Source organism: Trichoderma virens (genome assembly GCF_000170995.1).
Source record: "Trichoderma virens Gv29-8 chromosome Unknown TRIVIscaffold_6, whole genome shotgun sequence".
Taxonomy (NCBI): domain Eukaryota; kingdom Fungi; phylum Ascomycota; class Sordariomycetes; order Hypocreales; family Hypocreaceae; genus Trichoderma; species Trichoderma virens.
In genome coordinates this window covers 2,409,963-2,429,442 of record NW_014013743.1, presented here as the reverse complement: position 1 = coordinate 2,429,442, position 19,480 = coordinate 2,409,963, and the positions used below count along the sequence as shown (strand labels likewise).

Sequence of the window (19,480 nt, the reverse complement as noted above, 5' to 3'; positions counted from 1 at the left end):
CTAAAGTCCAGGCGAACCTCCTCAGCGTTGGCATGCGGGTGCGCAAGTCCGTGCCCGAAGGGTACAAGACCATCGATCTCAGCAAAACCACTTCTTCCTCGAACGGCATTGCGCCCAAGGACTTGAGGCGATCTGTGGTGGCGGCGAAGCAAGCGTCGAACAAGCTGCTGCCGTTCTGCGGAATCAACAAAGTTGGTGGATCAACGCCTCTCTGCAGACATCGCTAGTAATAGCCGCAGCACTGCCAAAAGCGTCAATACGAATCACATGTTATTACAAATGCTCTATATCAAAAAGTGGCATACGTTTGGTAGACCTAAAAACGCGCTTGTAAGCACCATATCGGCAAGATAAAAAGGTTTGAGTGAGCTTGCGAGACTTACTCTAAATCCCAGGAGGGGAATGGAATAGCCCCTCTGGCTGGGCCAACTGGCGGCGATGACTTGTAGTTCTATGGTAAGGAGCAGGGTCGTCGTTCTCCTGATCAAAATCCAAGGCATGCATACGTGGCGGTGGTTGGGCCACGCGCCGTCTCTGGATATGAATGTCTTGAAAGATTTCAAGACATTCAGCTCTCTTCTTACAGTTTCGCTGATTCTCACTGACTTGACTGACAACCTTTGATTTCAGCAAGGCATAACATCAAATCGAAGAAAGGGTATCAGAAACTAACCTCCGTTTACTGCCCATGTAGAACTCTCTTTCATATGTCAGGTTTCGATTCCAGCTTGCTCCACGTGGATCCCAGATGGATAAGAGTTGCAAGTGGGCAACATCAGCATCCATATAGTAAGCCTCCATGAGCTAGGAGGCGAGAGAGGTTGAGTAACCATGGACACCGAGGATGGGGGCGTTTTTGATGATGCAGTAGCCGTGGTTTTCACACAAGGGAGAACTAGCACCGGGATACCAAGGAGGCAACGGCTGAAGGAGCAAGGTTGAATATCTTGACAGCCTCGACTGCGTCCTTGGCCATCCGGCGGTATGTGGTCCATTTACCACCGGCGCAGGTCAGAAGACCGGACGGCAAAAAGATGACGAGATGGTTTCGTACGAGGGACTCGGTGTTCTTGGCTTTGGGGTCTCGAACAAGAGGTCAGATACGTAAGACATGTTAGTTGAAGATAATAAGTTCACCAATGAGGCCCAGAACCCAGATAGCCAGGTGGACAACATTGGAGCCATTGCGCCAGTCAAACAACAAGAAGAGAATATAAAGATAAAAAGAGGTAGAACCGACAACATGAACCTAGGAGAGAAGCAGGTTAGTAGATTCCGGGGAAGGAGGGGTTGAGTGTGAGGCCATTGGACAAATTTCCAACAAGCAGATACTAGTCGAAGCTCGACCCGAGTGCTTGGGACCGATAGATGGAAGAGAGCATGGGTGATCATACCACAGTCTACTCGCCGGCCATGGGAGTCCTCCTTTTGACCACTTATAAGGGTTCTCATGATAGAAGGCATGGACAAAGATGGAAACACCAGTTGCCACATATTTTGGCGTTGAAGAGACAAGATTAGCATTTCCTGTTTCGGGCCGGAGCCGCCGACACAACAGACTGCTTGCATGTCCTTACGAGGGACTGTTCTCACTGGGCGTTGGCGAGCGTCGGATCCGGCTGGTTTGGATGAGGACGATGTTGAGGCCGAGGCTGGGGTGGGAGGGCTGGGAGTCAATGTCAACGACCCAGCTTCTAGCTTATAAGGCCTATTATGCGAATCCAGCAAGGGGAGAATGCTTACCAGACCAAGTAGCCAAAATATCAGATTGGCCAAGTTTGGCTTCGGCCCGCAGAAGCTTGACGGTTGCGCGAAGTCCATTACCAGCGTCGTGAACACACATGCCGGGCCATCCTAGCCGAGGAACGGAGCCAGTTGAGTGCATACCATAGTCTGGGGTGCCGCACTGGTGGCCTTTTCTTGTCTTTACGAACTGCGGGAGTGACATGCGTGACATTTGAAGTGTGCAATTTTGGCTGAAGAGATGGTTGTTGGATTGGCTGCTGGACAAAGATTATTCATGCCGTTTCCTGGGGTGCCATGTTTGTGTTAGCCACTGCCTTGGGGTTAGTCGTGGCGAGAATACGCACATGTCTCCCACACCTGTGCTCGTACATATGTATGCGACAGCTAGGTAGGTTTGGCGTGGCAGAGGAGGATCTTTAGCAAAGCTTCCCCAGGGTTCCTTCACCGACATGACAGCTGCCGGAGCCGAGAGGAAGAGGCAGACGCTGCATGAAGGCGTGTTTTCTCGCTAATGTTACCAGCGCAGACGTTGTCGCTGCGGTATCCAAGATCACTCGCTGCGCCAGCCTTTCGGCGCAGCGATATGCATATGCCCACTGCCCCTTTCTTTTTCCTTGCTCTATGTGTAGGTGTAAGTATTAGCTGTAGCTCCACCAATTGGCCGGACAAACTCACGCGTCAAAGGGATCTGTGCCACCGATCGCAATCTGATCGAAATTATGCTCTCCTACCGCGTGCATACAGGCCCAGAATGAGAGGTGAGTTCATGCGGGCCCTGTCCAGCGAGTCCACTGCTACTCGGTACATTCAGGTCGTCAGATCTCGTGGTGCGGAGGGCTGCGCCAACTCTGCAGTTTGATGAACAAGGAATGCCAAGCAGCAGGGCAGAATCACCAGACACTGTCGAAACTGAGCCTGATCTTTTGCTGGACTGCTCTGAGACAGGGTCAGGTCTTGCGAACTAAAGCAAACAACTCCAAGAGCCGTTTTCCTCAGCAACAGGGGAGCAATTTTCTGGGCGTACTACCATGATGAGGGCGTGCCTAATGGCGAATGCCCCGCGACTCTTCGCGCCTCGCAATCCCGAGAGTTCAACTCCCCTGAGAACGCAGTATTCCACTCACCTGAAGACCCTGAACCTCACTCCTCCACACCTTCAAGAAGATTGTTTAGTAGCGGACTCTCAAGATCACAAAACATGGAGGAGCATAACTCACTGTCAACACATTCCTCGTCGCGGCGGCGAGAAGAGCATCCTGGCTCATGTAGCGCGAGTCTGAGAGGGCGTATTCCTTCCACAGCTGGCCAAAGATGTCTGTCTTGCCGGCCATGTCAAAGGCATTGTAGGAGAAGTAACCTGCGCACATGTTAGCATTTGACTCAATTGAAAAGGCATAATTAGGTAATATTATATGTGAAGTCGTTAAACTTGACAAGGTGGCTCACCATCGAAAAATAGATAGATGCAGCCGCAGAGGGCAAACCACATGGCAACAGCCATTTCACCACTGCCCATTGAGGGCCTCATCCGCTGAATAATGCCATACGTGATGAGGAAGATGACAGCATATCCCGCTGCAAAGATCGATACCAGGACGGGCGCCGCAATTGTGTTGGCGACGTAGGTTGGCAACTCCATGGCAAAGGGAGAGAAGGGGTGAAGCGGCAGATCTGCCACGACTTGCTCGACGGTGTCGTCTTCCATTCACGGCGTTCAACCCCCCAAAGAGTTGTGGCCCGAGGACCAATACGGGCCAGTGAACTTTGCCGAGGATCTTTCACAATCCCATCTGTATACTCATGAGGAAGCTGAAAGCCTGTATATGAGTGCTTTCTCAAAAGCAGAAAGTCAAGCTGACATATTAGAACTCAAAATCTCTAAACACTCGCCCCCTCCAACCTTTGATTCAACATTTGAACAAACCTTTGAGCAAACCGTTGAACAAACGATCCAGCCACCAGAGTAACAAATGACAGAGGTCGATGTAGTTCCTGATCCAGTTTGTTGCAGCACAGTATCTTTCCAGTTGCTTGAGAGACTCAGGAAGACCCCATCGAGGCAGGGTTGCCACTCGTGCATCAGTAAGTGAAAAGCCTTCCCCGTTAGCCAGATGTCCCAATAGAATGACTGAGTTGTATCCCAAAAAGGACTTTTGAGGCGACAAACTAACCTTTGTCATGGAAAAGTGAAAACAATTGACGAGGATGAGAACAGTGCTCATCCAGTGTCGATGAAAACACAACTAGATCATTGGTATAGGCGCGTGCAAAATGCCGGAATGGGAAAAGCTTGCGGTCGATCTATCTCTGAACATATGGGGGTGAGTGACGGAAACCCATGAGGACAACATTAGTGGTCTCTAATCCTTGATGAATAACCAAGGTCAATTTCTCATGGTGATCAGGGTCGACTAAACATTGATGAAACAATGACCGGGCATCCACAATGGAAATATATTACGCACCCTTGAGCGCTGCAATCAGCTCCTCTTGACGAGGGAGAGGATAAATATCCGAGACTGTAACGGCAGCAACCAAACAAAGGGGCGGAAGTCCCAAGAATTGCTGCCGCATGCTAACAGGCAAGAAGCTTCTTGCTTGTTTGAAAGGTGAATGTACACGCCTGCGAAGTGTAGTTGTGATTTCTCTCTTGACCGCTTTGCTCACGAGAAGGAGGGAAGCGTGATTCTTTGCGCCTTCGCGGATGGCTCTGTTCCCCTGCTGAACGGAATTGGCCATGATGCAAAACTCCTCGCAGGACTCGGGAGACCTGGACTCTGCGCCGCGGATGCGCTTCCAGACGTAGGAATCTAAAATTCTGTCCTTTTGCATCTGCCAGCGAGGACTCTCTGGCAGAAACAGCATACTAGTTAATATACATCGTCAGCATACGCTTTGTACAAAGAGAAAGCAGTGCTCCAAAGGCAGAGGTAGAGACCACTCACCTAATAAACATAATAATAGAGAAAAGAAGCGATGAGCCTGGGATAAAACGCCAGTTGACAGGAACCTTGAGGGAGATGGCTGCTATGGCGCAACTGAGGACTTCGCCGAGCGTAATATTAAACTGGTAAAGAGATACGAGGTTGCCTCAAATACTGCTCTTAGCAGTCTCGGCGACATAGGCGGGGATGGTGCCGCCCCCAAGACCCAGAATGATACGACCAGAAACAATTATGTCAGGAAACATGTTAGTATACGGCATATTAGATTAGGGCCATGGGGAGATTTTCTGGGCTTACCAAAGTTGATGGAGCCAGCCTCCAGCGCGGCACCAATAGTGTAGGGCAGGATGGAGATGATAATGGCCCACTTGCGAGGTTGAATATAGTGAGGTGCTGGCGAGATTGTTTGGGCCTTGGTCTTGACACGCGCGGCTTGAGCATAAACTCATCGTCTGTGAGGAGCGCGCTTCCACCGCTTGTTTCAAGGGTCAAGCCAGTGCTAGTGAAGCTGGCGGCGGCCTTGCCAGTGTATGCGGCGGCGTTTGCGGTAATCTTTCTGTCCTGTACCATGGATTGTCAAATAGCAGCGAAGCTGACTGCTTGGACTTTTCCAACGCACCCGGGCATGGGCGACAAGGTGCTCAAGGCCAAAGCTGGGGTGGAATGGGCGCGCAAGGCGAGAGAAGGCGGCGGCGGCATCAACAAGAGCTGCCCAATGCACCGGTGTTGATGTTTCCGGCCTTGCGCGCCTCTTGCTGCCCCCTTGGCAATTGTGCCTGTTAGCCATCTTGTAGGGACATGAAATGGTCTGGATTCCGGCTCACCATGTTCTGGGGATCCTGAAGGGTGATGATGTCGGCGCGCGTGAATGGCTGATCTTCGACCAAATCCTGTGAACTGCTAGCAACCTGGCACACAATTCAATCAGAATTCCATTCATCTGACAACATGAACAGGCGACTGTTGGACATAATCACCTTACACATACAGAACTGGAGGGACTTGGAGGAGCCTTTGCTTCCCCCATCATGACAGGGGATATGCCGAACTCTGGTGAGCTCAATCCAGTCAGCAACAGCCGATCAGGATATTCAGGCCATACTACAGGCAGAAGCACAGAAAGCATGGCCGCTTCCAAGAAGAAAAACAGATTAGCAATGGTCTCTCATCTTGGGGAGGAAGTTGATATGATGTGGATGACTTGCATCAAGGTTCAAGACCAAACTCAAACTGTTTCCAAAGATAAAATATTAGTGCATGTAGTGTTCCCATATATGGCATGGGGAATTGTGGTAAAACAGCCAAACGTACATACACGCGCAAAAAGGCCGGAAGAACAAAGTTCAAACACGACGCAACCACTGCTCAAGAAACACGTAAGCAATATACCCAAAGCTCATACAGTATTAAAGTGTACTTACACTTCGAATTATAGTTCAATGACTCAAATAATGCAGAAAGGCTGCTTCAAAAATATGTTAGTAAAGAGAAAGATGTTGATGAATAGGTAGAGGTGACAGCGTCGTTTTTCGTTTCTATCGTGGCGAGAAGAAATGCTGAATTGCCTGCGCCCTCGTCTAACCCACAAGAGAAAGTATTAGAAAGACAAGGTAATAAAAATAGTTCTAGGCACCCTTCTAGAAAAATGATAGTGATGAGGAGGAGGCGGAAGAGAAAGAGAAAAAGAAAAGGAAAGAGAAAAAGAAAGAAAAAAAGAAAGAGAAAAGGAAAAACAAAAGGAAAAAGAAAAGGAAAAGGAAAAAGGAAAGGAAAAGGAAAAGGAAAAGGAAAAAGAAAAGGAAAAAGAAAAGGAAAAAAAAAAAAGGAATAAAAAAAAAAGAGAAAAAGAAAGAGAAAAAGAAAGAAGAAGAGAAAGAAGAAGAGAAAGAGAAAGAGAAAGAGAAAGAGAAAGAGAAAGAGAAAGAGAAAGAGAAAGAGGAGGAGGAGGAGGAAGGTAGTGATGATAGTTATAAAGATAAGGAAGAGAAGGAGAAGGAAGAAGAAAAAGAAAAAGAAGAAGAAGAGGAAGGGGAAGAGGAAGAGGAAGAGGAAGAGGATGATAATAATAATAATAAATGTCAGATCTGCACAGACGACTAATGATCGGACGCAAACGACATTGAGGATGATAATGATAATGGTGATAATGATAATGAGGATAAGGATAAGGATAAGGATGAGGGTGAGGATGAGGATGAGGATGAGGATGAGGATGAGGATGATGATGAATGTCAGATCTGCACAGACGGTTAATGATCGGACGCAAACGACATAATGATGATAATGATGATGATGAATGTCAGATCCGCACAGACGACTAATGATCGGACGCAGATGGCATAAGGAGGATAAGGATGAAATGATGATAATGATGATGACAATAATGATGATAATAATGATAATGATGATATGTAATAAATGTCAAATCCGCACAGACGGCCAAAGATCAGACGCAAACGACATGCTCATTTGTCTCTGCTGGGTCCGGTGCGCCCTCGACGTCCCTTGAAAATCCGCGGGAAGGAATATTCTCACGCCAGGTCGTACTCCTGTGACGGGCCATGCTGCTGACGAGCAACGGCCCGTCAGAGGGGGGTTGAAGGGCGGAAAGATGGGATGAAGGGCAGAAAGAATCAAGGCGGCAACCGCCGCAGGTCTCCAAGGCGAACAGCCTCTGGTTGATAGAGCAATGTAGATAAGGGAAGTCGGCAAAATAGATCCGTAACTTTGGGGAAAGGATTGGCACCAACAGTTGTGCAGGCTTCAACAGCCTCTGGTGAAAACTTTCAGCAGCGGATCTCTCAGTTGATCGTCAAATTGAACTCGATCAGGCCAGCTGGCCATCAAGCTCTCTGTTGAAGCAGACCTGACGGCCAGTGTCTCTGATACGACAATGATGGCAGGCGTGGTTGGCTCCGCTCGTCTCTGTTCTCTCCAGTTGGAGGAAAACACAATGCGATCAGTAATTTGAATTGCAAAATGCGGTGAATTGAACTTACATTGCGCCCACCAATGTTCTGGTGGTAGAATATCAGCACCATGCGAGAGATGATTGCTCTGCTTCGAGACAGCATAATGGGCGAACGCGACGCGTCAGACGAGGTGAATGGATGAGAGCCCAGATCCAAACACCTGGTCTCAGGGAAAAGCAAAGGAGATTCTGCCTCTGCTTCTACTGCTTCCACAACTGTCGCCGCTACCATTCCTGAAACGGTCAGCTTTTCCGTGCGCAGAACGAGTATTGTTCAAGGGAAAGGAACAAAAGGTCAGGGTTCATCATACCGCGTGAGAAATGGGATGTATTCTGAGCAGATACAGGCTGTGGAAAGAATCACCGCCCATGAATGTATTGAGCGGGCAGAGATGCAGAAGCTGCGTAGATGAAGAAGCTGCGTAGATGCAATAGAGACTCTGGAGCAGATGGCTTTTGCGAGAAGACTACCGGCCGAGTTGTTGATTTGGAGAATCGCAATGTCTGGAAAGAGGAGAGGTTAGTGTCAATGCAAAAGGACGATTTGACGGCGAAATACTCAGCTTGAAGGTAGAGCTGTAGAACAGATCTGGCAGCAGAGAGAGCCGAGCAGCAAAAGTGAACGGAGTGGCAATGATGGAAGAGTAGCAGGAACCAAAGAGTGGAAGAGCCTGAAGAGAGAGAAGAGGAAAAATTGCTGCGGTGGAGCGGATTGCACGCACTACCACCCCCAATCTGTTGCAGCGGGCGTTGTGAAGAACTGGAAGAGGAAGAGATTCCAAACTGCCAGCGCAGCACAAGAAGAGAATGAAGCAGTGGTGTTCAAGAGAAGAACAAGGAACAGCTGTAGAGGAAGAAAACAACGGTGATGGGGAGATGTAAACAAAGGAGAGTTCAGGCGAAAGAGGAAAAAGGAAGAGGAAAAGGAAAAGAAGAGGGGGAGCAAAGTTTGGAGCAGGCAGCTGCTCGCATCTGTGCACCCTCTTGCTCAGTCGGTTATCTGACCGACTTCCAGGCAGGGCAATCATTGATGCCAAGACGCAGCAGCGCGGTCAGATGGGCAATCACAATCCCAAAAAGACGGTCAAAATGCATTTCTTTCCCTTTCTACACTTGTTTCTTATCCCATATGACGCATCAATGCTTGGCTGCCTGCTCATTTACCCCTGATTTCGAGAAGGAGTGAAGAATCACAAGCGAGGCCGGACCACTCGCAGCCAATCGATCGATACTATGAAGTAACAGAATCCCCGTCTAAGTTTCCAAAAACCTACAAAGAACTTCAGAGATTCTAATGGAAGCGAAACTGCCCAAGCAGGTATGACGATAGTATTGAGAAAGTCAAGATCCGAGTCTAATACGGGTGGGTCCCAGTGCCATGCAAACACCGGTCCAGAACAAGTCGATTCTACTCTAATTCTCGCCGTACCCATACAAGCCTGCCTCTATTCCCTTGATCTGCAGTGCCAGTAGTCTTGAAAAGTACCGGCATAGTGCCAAATTGCCTCCATGGATCCAGAAACCAGGATGACCCGTCTGCTGCCAGATGCCGCGAAGTTCTCCTCCCGCACCGATTCCCCATACGTCATTAATCTTGTCTGCAACAGCATCTCCAAGCATCAGCCGCGTCTTGTCACGCATGTTACCGTACCCTGTTGCCAGAATAATCTCGTCCGCCTCTAGTTCACTGCCATCTGCGAAACGTAAGCCATGAGGTAGAATCTCTGTAACCTCCTGTCCCGACTTCATCTTGATCTTGCCGTCAATGATGAGTTGAGAGGCGCCAACATCGATGTAGTAGCCCCCTCCCCACTGGAAATACTTGAAGAAAAGACCGGCTCCGTCTGGCCCAGTGTCTACTTTGAATCCAGCGCGCATAAGCCCCTCAAGTATGTCACGATCATTCTCTGCTTGCTTCCTGGCAACGGAAGTCTGAAGGGTCTTGAGAAGAGCCAGGGGAAGGCTGTGGGTTAACAAGTCTACATCTTCCACCGGCGGGCCATTTTCTGAGTAGCTGGCCAAGACAATGTCGGTGATGGTTTTGGATTTAGTAACAAAGGTGCTCGAGCGCTGGACCATTGTCACGTCGTAGCCCTTCTCGACAAAATCCTGAGCAATGTCGTGGGCCGAATTGCATGATCCGACGATTACCGCCTTCTTGCCTTTGCTGTTCTCTTGAGCGCCTGGAAATTCCGAAGAGTGGCAGATACGGTCACCTTTGAAAGTATCCATTCCCTTGAACTGCGGCACGTGTTTAAATCCCGAATGGCCTGTTGCTTGAATGATGTGGCGTGGGCGCAAGTCGTGAGTCTCTACAGAGCCGTCTTCCAGACGCCGGAGCACTTTGACAGCCCAGCTGCCCTTGGTAGAATCCCAACTGGACCCTCCAAGTGATGCATTGGTCCACACGTTGAGCTCTAGCAACGTTACGTAGGCTTCGAAGAACTGTGCCAGCTTGTCCTTGGGCGTAAAGATGGGCCAATGGGGTGGAAAGGGAAGATATGGCATGTGGTCATACCAGACAGGGTCATGGAGAACCAATTGATGGTAGCGTTTCCTCCAGCTGTCTCCAACACGAGCACTTTCGTCGATAATCAGGGCATCGACGCCAAGCATTTTCAATCTGGCCGCTATTGTCAGTCCGGACTGTCCAGCACCTGGAGAATGTTAGTGAATTCGGTCTCCGTTGTGATGGAAGTCAAGTGGTAGCAGTTGGTAGCAGGCCAAGTCAAGGGCAGGGACATATCCAAAGACTGAGAGAGAGGGGGGAGACTTCTTACCTATGATAAGAACAGCTGGATCGGCATTTTTATACAGAGTTTCTTGCTCTCGTCGTTGCGCCCAATTCTGCCGGCCTTGCTTCATGCCGTGCTCGACTCCATTGGGCCGTCTTTCGTTGATCTGCTCTTTGTGGTCTTTGAGCTCCTCGAGGACCGTGTAGAAGGAATAGAATTTCCAGGTTCCACTGTCGTTGATAAGTCTACCAACGCCTTTCCCTGAGCCGATGACGGTCTCGAAGTTGATGACGAAATGGATTCCAATGACCTCGCCCTCGCCATCGAGAGGCGCAACTCTGGGTGCTCGTAACGCGGAGCTTGTGTCTAGTGTAACGTGCTTCAAGCGAAACCCATCTCTGGATTTGGAGCTCGTCTCAAGCAGGCTGAGAATCTCCTGCGGTCCCTGTGCTGTGCGAAACTCCCACGTCAGGGCCAAATGGTCACGCCAGAAGCCTTTGTCGACGAAGAGCTTCGAGACGGATGCGTAGTCTGCTTTTGCGATGGATTCGTTGAGTGCTGTTACCAAATCAACGGCGGTCTTGTTCGCATCCAGGTCTGGAGATGGAGCCAGCGCAGATTTGGGGAATTCAGCTGGAGGAAGGTTGACTGATCCGGGAGCAAAGCGTTCCCAAGTGGGAAGCTGTCCATGGAGTTGAGCAGAACCCATGGCGAAGTTGCCGGGGCCAGATTCAAAAAATGAAAAGAGCAGTTGAAATTGGATAATCAAAAACCAGCCAGTTTGCTTGATTCTGAGTATCGTTGTCTTGAGGGGAAGCGATCACTTATATTGCCAAGGTGAGGAGTACATGTATCTACTCCGCTCCGGTCTAACGTTATGACGACAGCGACAACCAACTGATGCCTGCGCGGTGAAACCTCGTTATCTAAGACAATTGCGTTGAAATCGCCGCCAAATTCTGACACGTAATTGAAACATACAGCGCATTAGGCTATTAGTTGCACTGCAGAGGACTAACTGGATTGGTTGTGCTTGAGCTGGGGGAGTTGAGTCCCGTAATTGATTTCAAAGTATAATAGAGTTGCATTGGGGGCTATTTCGAAGGCAGCGGACTCCGATTTAGGAGTTATTGGCTCGGCCCGGCGCGAAAAGGCCGACAAGAATGATTACGCCACGTGCTGCTTTGCTTTGGCAATGGTCATGTACTAAGAGCTTCAACTGAGCGGGGGAAATTACTGGAATGTTGATGGGTGCATAGTAGTGAAAATCCGGGGTATAAAGTCCATAAGCACTTTTAATGATTGATCGAGGGGCGATCAGATCTGACTGTAAAAGTACGCTATTCCCGGCAGGGTACGTGGCTCGTGGAAAATAAGCCATGCTGCCAAATAGAGAAGATGCACTTGATACGAATATGACAGATCATAAAAGGTCATGAAAAATCAAGATATAGGCGTCAGAAATATCAAAAAAGGCATCTGCACGTTTTTTTCTGCTCCCGATTCCGACTGATGATGGCCACTGTATTACTCCAACCGGCCTTTTGAGTACATGTAGTGCCATTTCTTCGAGGTGCAAGCCAAGGTGGCCCGTGCGCGCCACATTCCATGTGCTCTGGTGCTGTACAGTAGCGCATCGCTGCCGTCCAGTGGTCTCAGTTTGTGGCCATTCAGTGCATGTGGTCTTCAATGCGGCCCCTCCAATGCACTGCTCTGGCTCTGCCGCTCTGGTACTGGCACAGGACACAGCCAGCATTCGGCGGCCAATGGGCGAATTGCAGTTCAGCTGCATCACGCGGGCAGTCAAATGACATCCAATTCTTTTAATGAAATCTCTTCCCAGCGCCTTGCTTTTGCATCATGTACTGCATCATGTACTATCCATATTAATGGTTCAATCACAGGTGACAGGATTGTCTCCCGCCGCAACGGAGCAAGAGCGAATGCGAATGGCCACCGTGATGCATCAAATGATCCTCGTACTCGTACCTGGTGCGGTGTGGCCACCCGAGAGGCCCCACCTTGTGCACCTCCAGGCTCCAGCAGCGTTAAAGCGCATCACTGCAAAGTTGGAAGTTGCAACCCAGATCAGTACAACTATTGGCCAATGGCTCGCTAATTGAGGTGCACGCCAAGCTGGTCCGTGCGCACACGCGAGATCTCGTCTATCCGCTATAACACCCGCTGTAGCATCGCCATCGATCGCTAAAGTTACAGCGCAGCCACCCCACAGCAAGGGCTAGGCAGAAAAATCAACCTTTGAAACATCAAATCGAATCTCAACCTCTCCCACTTTCAACAATCCCCGTTACACATCCTGCCCAGAAGTCCAAAAAAACCCCTCAAGACATGGCGGAATCCGGACCCTGGACCGTGGCCAAGACTAGATCTCGTCGGCGCGGCCCCGCCCCCAAACTTCCCGCCTCACCATCTCGAGCCGTCCCAGAGCTCACACCAGAGGAGATCAAGAAGGATTTTGACACCTTCAAAGCCCAGTTTAAAGCCTCGCCATGTCGTAAGGCTCTCCATAAAATCGTCTTAAACTTTGTCCTGGACAGTTTCAATGATGGAAACTTCGAGCCTGTTGATGAGGCTATTTGTCTGGGCATTGGTTCCTTTGACCCGCCTGATGGAAGCTGGCAGCTCAAGAAAAGGGCACATACGCAACTTGCCGCCATGCTGCATATGGTCAAATTACTAGGTATTGTTTTATTTCCTACCTTTCTATTCCTCAATCCGAGATTAGCAGCTCGTTACTCCTTTTCATATACGATACCTCTCGCTAACATGGCCACAAGAGAAAGAAACCTGCTGCGAGCCCATCAGCTGCATCTTCCAGGAGCCCGCCTTCACCTCCAGCGACATTGCCTTTCTCACTGCAATGGGCCATAAGGTGGTCGATTCTCCCATTGCCAGTGACTCAGTCGGCGCTGGCACCTTCTTCTTCGGACCGCACTTGTATAGAGACGTCTATGCCATGTCTCTCAAGGGTGATTTGCCAGCAATCTGGGTGGGCACTGGTTGGGATATCTGGCAAGAGTAAGTCTTCTTTTTCTTTTACATCTTCAAAACAAAGTGAAAGGACGTTTGCGTGCTCGTTTCCTAGTAATTATAAAATGCTAATAACTTCTAGTGTCATCATCGGGTCATTGGAAGAAGACGAAGAACCCCTACTCGCTATCAAGGAGATGGAAGAGACGTATAAGAGAGTCCCGTTCCCAGAGGTTGATAAAGAGAGTACAATCTTTCACGGAACTTCAGTCTACTTCCGAACTTCAATCTGCCTCCAAGGCCCAGGGTACTTGTACAAGGGGGTTGCAGCCGTAGAAGAAGAAGAAGAAGAAGCTGCCACCGAGACCAAGGACACCGGAGAAGCCAAGGAGGAGACTCCTACTACCAGTGGTGATACCTCGACTCACTAAAGAGGATGTGGCATCTCTCAGCAATTTTGACAGTTCATCAGCCCAAGCAGGGCGCATTTACATTTCGTCTCAGCACTCTAGCCTCTGTATCTTATATACAAGCCCTTTGATGCTCGTCATGACAACCCCCCCTTCCACCAACCATTATTGATACCCCCTGCCCTAATATCTGTCGCACAAAGTGTCATCTTCGAAATGCACATCTTCGACGAGTTCGGAGCTTCAGCTTGAGAGAAAGATAGAAATCGTACAATAAAAATTTACACAGTAAACGCGTTTTTTAGTGCCTGCTTCGCATTGAATGATGTATGCCACCGCCTAGGGGAAAAAGAAGAACGAAAAAAAAGCTGCTTCCGCATGCTGCCCTAAAACGCCCAATTTCGATTCGAAGTCGAAGCCATGTGTACCATGCCGTTTCGCAGGAAAGGAAAAGAAGAAGAGCAAACGTAACTTGACACAGTGCCGTCGATATGTTGTCCCCGTTTGGGTTTATCCTCCAGCGTGGTATGGCAGAGAAAGAAGAATAAAGACTGGCATATTAAAAGCATGACAGAAAAAAAAAACAATGAACAAAGAACAAGACTCAAGGTCTACCAATAGAGAGTGCGCAATAGCACAAAGAATCGTCATATCCGTCATGCATCATCAGCTGTAAAGACTTTTGTTCAAACACACAAGGCAAATCTCAAGACGCTTGTCGAGAGAAGTACAAACCCTTGGCTTTACTAAACAGTCTTGCCGCCGCAGTCGGGAATCTTGACTCCATCCTTGAGCTTTCGGTTGGCGTCCATCAGTCCCCATTTGTCCTCCCACTCCTGGCCCGGCGTGTTGTAAACCACCTTCCACGGCTCATCAAAGGCCTCAAACCAAAAGTAGTTTGTGCCGTTCTCGAGCGCCTGGCAAACCCAGTCGCTCATGAAGGTGTTGAGCTCGTCGATTCCAGCCACGGCCGGATGCGGGCAGGTGCTGGGACCTCCGCAGTACTGGCCTCCCCCTGTAGGCCAGCCCGTCTCAGAAATCACATTCTTGGACTTGTCCGACTTCCAGAATTGACCGTCGTGGTCGCTCCAGAAGTTCCAGGTCCAGGCAGCGGCATCCGTCGCCTGTGTTCCACTAAAGAAGGGGTGAACGTTGGCCATGATGTAGTCGCTATCAGCAGCAAGAGCTAAAGTCCAGTCATCTCCCAAGTCGGAGGTAGCGACTGGGAGATTCAGATTCTTCTTGGTGAGATTGGTGCGCACGTCGTCAAGGAGCTCGCCAAGAGTAGTGACGGTAAACTGCTGACGAAAGAGCACCTCGTTGGCAACAATAATGCCCTCAAAGGGACCGTCGCCGTATTTGTCCAGGATGTTCCACATCTGCTTGAGCTGGCGAGCATTGGTCGTGGCGTTGTTGTCCTGCCAGACGCCCAGCCAGACCTTGATGTCGTTGGTCATTTCGAGCTGCGAGATGGAGTGAAGGACCATCTGAGTCTGGTTGCAATCAGTACCATAGAGACGGATCTTGTTGGTCAGCTGGCTGAGCACGGCCACGTCGCGAGTGATGTTGTTCTGCGAAGGAGGGTTGGTCAGACAGTCGGGATACTGAGTGTTGAGGGGCGTGTAGTCAATGCCGGGGAAGATCTTGTGCAGGTCTGGGTTGTTGAGCAGGTCCTTGATCTCCTGGCTGTTGATGTTAAGGTCACCACTGTCATCAGAGCTGCTACCACTGCCGCCACTGCCACTGCCGCCCTTGGAGCTACCGCTTCCGCTGCTGGATTTGCTGCCGTTGTTGTTGGCGGCTCGGCTTCCAAGGACGCCACCAACAACAGCACCCGCGATGATGATGACAACAAGGATGGAAATGGCCCAGCGCCATCGTTTGCGGCTAGACGTTTGCTGCGCCATCCAGGCAGACTTTTCCTCGGTGCTACCGTTGTCGAAGAGCATGCCTCCGCCTTCCTCGCTTCCGCCATTACCTCCAGCTGCTGCTTGTGCTATATCAAGCCGTCAGTGATATTCATCAAAGCACAATTATCAGACTGCAGCTAAGTTTAAAAAAAAGAATTAAAGAAAAAATTAAAAGAAATTAAAAAAGAAAAAAAGAAAGAGAAAAAAAGAAGAAGAAGAAAAGAGGAGAAGAGGAGAGAAGAGAAGTCGCGTCTCATGCAAAGAAACTCACCATTACGGCCCAAGGCGCTCTTGATGGCGCCAGCAGCCATGGCTCCTCCAGCTGCCACAGTCGCAACCGCAGCTCCCTTGGCTGCTCTGTCCGAGTTGGAAGCACTGAGAATCGAGTTGCGCTGGCTGCGTCGCGAATAGTCCAGTCCATCGTCGCCGTCATCCACAATCTCATTAGGATTGACCATGCCCAGCATCGGATTGCTATTCCGCGAGTTGGGCGGATACATCTGCGGATAGTGGTCGTCGGCATAGGGATCGCGCGTGCTGCGAGAGGGCGATCGCGAGCTGTGGGCCGCAGTCGGCATGCCCAGAGGGTTGAAGCTGGATCGCGAGCCGCGTTCGCCGTCTTGGTGATATTCGAAGCCGCCGGGATATCGAGCGTGGGATGGCGGGGGCGGCAGTCCGCCATGGGCCGCTTGCATGCCGCTCTCTCGGGCGTTTCGCTCTGCTACTCCATAGGCAATGCCAGCCATTCCTCCAGAGGCCATGTCGCTGAAGTTGTCAGCACCGGGGGTCACATTGTTTTGGGGATATCCTCGGGAGTTTGTCATGTTCTGTTGCGCATACCCGTCATTGCGTGCTCCGCCGGCAAAGTAGCCATTGTCGCCCTGGCGATGATGCTGAGGCGGAGGAGGAGCCTGGACATCGTAGTCGTAGTCGTAGCCCTGGTCGTAGCCGTAGTTCTGGCCCTGGTTCTGGTGAGAGGGCACTGGCGGAGGCTGAAGCTGGTCGTGATAAATCTCGGGCGGCGAGTAGCCGCGGCTGTCGGGGGAAACTCCTCGATGCGACTGCCCGTTGTAGCCATCGAGAGGTTCTCTCTCGGGCGAGTGGCCGTGGTCACCGTAACGCTGCATGGCGGCTTCGATCTGAGGCTACACAGAGTCAGTTGGATTCGTGATTCTGGTTCGCGCCTTTGGCAGCCCAAGAGAAATTGCACGTCGAACCGCTTCTGCGTCGCAATCGAACAAAGCCAATTGGGTTGGAGCTACGTAGGGGGGGAGAGCTTTTGTTTATTAGGAAGCCAACTCACTGGCGGGCCAACGCCGATCAATGGGCGGATGGATCAATGAAAACCTTGAACGCAACAACCAAGTCGACAGGGATCCGGATTCGCAATGAGCAGCAGCGCAAGATCAAAAGCGCATGCGGGTAAGCGCTGCCGCGAACTGCAGTCTGCAAGATGGGAGAAGTGAAGAAGGGGAAAAAAAGAGGGCCTGGGGGGGAAGAAATGATAGATATCTAGATGGCGGTGATGGGACCTGGTAAGCTGGTCGAGTAGCCGTTTGAGCGATCGTGGGACTATTCGAAATAACGAATGACTCTCTTCCTCTTCTGCTTTGCCTCCTTTATGAGCTGTTAATTGGGGCTTCGTATCGTTAGCCTCGTAGAGAAGAGTGAAAGACTTTGGCTTGGAGATGAAACACAAGAAAACGCAAGACGAACCAGGAGGGGGGTAACAAAGCACCAGAGCAGCTGCCAACGCCCGCTCTCTCTTTTTCTACCACTCGATTTCCTCAAGCTGCGAAGAGGGGAAGATGAACAAGAGAGAGAAGCCTCGTCAGCTCACGATGCGTTCGAAAATCGAAAATCGGGATCACGGCAAACCGCGTTATGCACCAGGCTAAAGCACATCACCCCAAACTACATTAGCCTCGCTCGTAATATCCGCGTGGCTTCAGCACACATCCGCTGTAGCTGAGCGCCGCTGCCACCCAAGAATAACCAGCAAATGCCACTATGGCGGCGGCTGAGGCCCTTCTGCCCCCCCTCTTGGCTGCCACTAATTCCCAATGGCGCAGGTCGCCCGCCTGACCTGCTAACTGAGAGTGGCTATAGCGTCAGTTGGAGAGGCAGAAGCAACCAGACTGAGATTATTGTGGCGGCCAGGGGGTGGGAAATTGGGGGAGATTTGATGGACGAGACACTGTCTTTCAACTGCACTATGCCCGAGTTGTCTGTGTTTCTCTCGGGCAATTTTTAGTAGTAAATTGACATACGCAAGATGAATTTCAGCCTCTGGATACTATTACACAACTCTTTTCGAGGCCCCTCAGTTGAGCGTCGAGGCGCGAAAATCAAAGCCGGATGCTGCGAGTATTGGTACTGTCTGGGTCCAGGTGGGTCAGGCCGGCATCCCCATCTCATCTCCCCAGGTTTTTTTTTTCTCGTATGTCTCATCTCATCATTCGTATTCTCGCAGACAGTAATCAGCAGCAGAGCTTGAGGCTATACTATGTATATGACTGCGGTTGGGATAAAAAGCTTGGGTGCGGCACTATCGGAAGTCGTCAGGACAAAGAGATGAAGCTTCCCAGCAATGCCCGCAGCCCCAAAGTATATTGCTATTACGATTGCTCATACGAGGAGTCTGTCAGCACTTTGTATGGCTCGCGGGCACTAAGAATAAATTTCTGGATCAAGTCTCTGTCCGCTACGCCCATTGTTTTACCCTCTCGCTGTTGATCATTGACGCTCCGTGACCCCTCACGCGAAAATAGGCGGGGAGAAATGCACTCAATAATTGAACACTTGTCACCGCCGGCTGAAGCGGCTCTTGAGAAGATCATGCCCGTTATTCGATGGTCGCTGGCTATTATGAAAGGAAAAAAACGCCTTCCCTCGGCTGGTTCAAGGATCCCTCGGAGGCACCACGGCAGCATTAGCCGTGAAGAATTGGCCCAACTGTCGCTCCCTGCGTTTATCATGCAAATGACCTCTTTTTGTGATGTGGTCCATCAGCGCTATTTGTACTCGTTCGGCGCATCCTCGTGTTGAAATGAAGGATGAAACTGGAGCGCCGTCGAGTGGCTCATTAGTTTAGTCCTGACAAGCAGATCAAACACAGACGATCGTCAAGAACCCATGCGATAAAAGTCCAAAGACAGCCCAGCGCCCACGTCTCTATGCCACATTGAACCAGGCTAGACCCAAAGGGCAAGACGGCAGACGTAAATTTCAGACAAAACAAAACCGCCACGATGCGTGAGATTTTACCCACCAAACGTGATTAGCGCAGCCGCACAACTCCACCACTTGACTGTGTTCCCGAAATACTCGGTGCCTTGCCCACTCTGCCATCGCCAGGTCGGCAGTGCCTGAAATCAAGCCTTGCTTTGGAGCAACCAGTCAAGCATTGTTACCCACTCCCTAGCTTGCTCGGTGCCAAACTAGTATCCTTCCTGCAGGGTGTGGAATCCGTTTACCGAGCGGTGTCTATCTAAGACTGTTGCAACGGTGAAGAAAATGGACTCGATGAAGAGGGTGGACTCGAAAAGGGCCTCGGCGTCCTCCGTTGGTTCTTAGCGGCGGCATGGCGTACAAGCACAAGCACAAGCACAAGCACAAGCACAAGCCCAAGAGACGAAGTCCTTGTCACCCTGCACGTTACATGTGCATACAGAACGCACCGTTGCCTTGCTCTTTATTGCCTCGTACCTGCAAAGATGGCGGATCAACAGCCCCCTCCTGATCTGGCCAGCGCATGCTCCGAACGAAGCAC

General features: G+C 50.4%; 6 protein-coding genes across 6 annotated transcripts; 1 reads left to right on the top strand and 5 right to left on the bottom strand.

The window, feature by feature from the left end:
• Positions 1–2,993: 2,993 nt before the first annotated feature.
• TRIVIDRAFT_18378 (uncharacterized protein) lies at positions 2,994–3,424 on the bottom strand (the record flags this gene model as incomplete). The annotated part of the gene is made up of 2 exons (XM_014100876.1): positions 2,994–3,103; positions 3,193–3,424. Coding segments are annotated over 2 exons (342 nt in total), but the record flags the coding sequence as incomplete, so codon positions are not given.
• A 623-nt stretch (positions 3,425–4,047) lies between these two features.
• Positions 4,048–5,817, bottom strand: TRIVIDRAFT_222091 (uncharacterized protein; the record flags this gene model as incomplete). Its single annotated transcript, XM_014101563.1, has 8 exons — positions 4,048–4,157; positions 4,212–4,612; positions 4,692–4,836; positions 4,989–5,058; positions 5,118–5,252; positions 5,311–5,442; positions 5,516–5,599; positions 5,680–5,817. 8 exons carry the CDS (start codon positions 5,815–5,817, stop codon positions 4,048–4,050), a joined length of 1,215 nt encoding a protein of 404 aa, XP_013957038.1.
• A 1,295-nt stretch (positions 5,818–7,112) lies between these two features.
• Positions 7,113–7,433, bottom strand: TRIVIDRAFT_29449 (uncharacterized protein; the record flags this gene model as incomplete). The annotated part of the gene is made up of 1 exon (XM_014101562.1): positions 7,113–7,433. A coding segment is annotated over one exon (321 nt), but the record flags the coding sequence as incomplete, so codon positions are not given.
• A 1,526-nt stretch (positions 7,434–8,959) lies between these two features.
• TRIVIDRAFT_83807 (uncharacterized protein) lies at positions 8,960–11,162 on the bottom strand (the record flags this gene model as incomplete). Its single annotated transcript, XM_014101561.1, has 2 exons — positions 8,960–10,319; positions 10,443–11,162. The coding sequence occupies 2 exons, from the start codon at positions 11,104–11,106 to the stop codon at positions 9,076–9,078; spliced, it is 1,908 nt and encodes a 635-aa protein (XP_013957036.1).
• A 1,677-nt stretch (positions 11,163–12,839) lies between these two features.
• On the top strand, positions 12,840–13,669 carry TRIVIDRAFT_119219 (uncharacterized protein; the record flags this gene model as incomplete). The annotated part of the gene is made up of 3 exons (XM_014101560.1): positions 12,840–13,098; positions 13,196–13,436; positions 13,531–13,669. Coding segments are annotated over 3 exons (639 nt in total), but the record flags the coding sequence as incomplete, so codon positions are not given.
• Positions 13,670–13,899: 230 nt separating this feature from the next.
• TRIVIDRAFT_180091 (glycoside hydrolase family 17 protein) lies at positions 13,900–16,835 on the bottom strand (the record flags this gene model as incomplete). The annotated part of the gene is made up of 3 exons (XM_014101918.1): positions 13,900–15,785; positions 15,986–16,535; positions 16,626–16,835. 3 exons carry the CDS (start codon positions 16,833–16,835, stop codon positions 14,545–14,547), a joined length of 2,001 nt encoding a protein of 666 aa, XP_013957393.1.
• Positions 16,836–19,480: the final 2,645 nt, after the last annotated feature.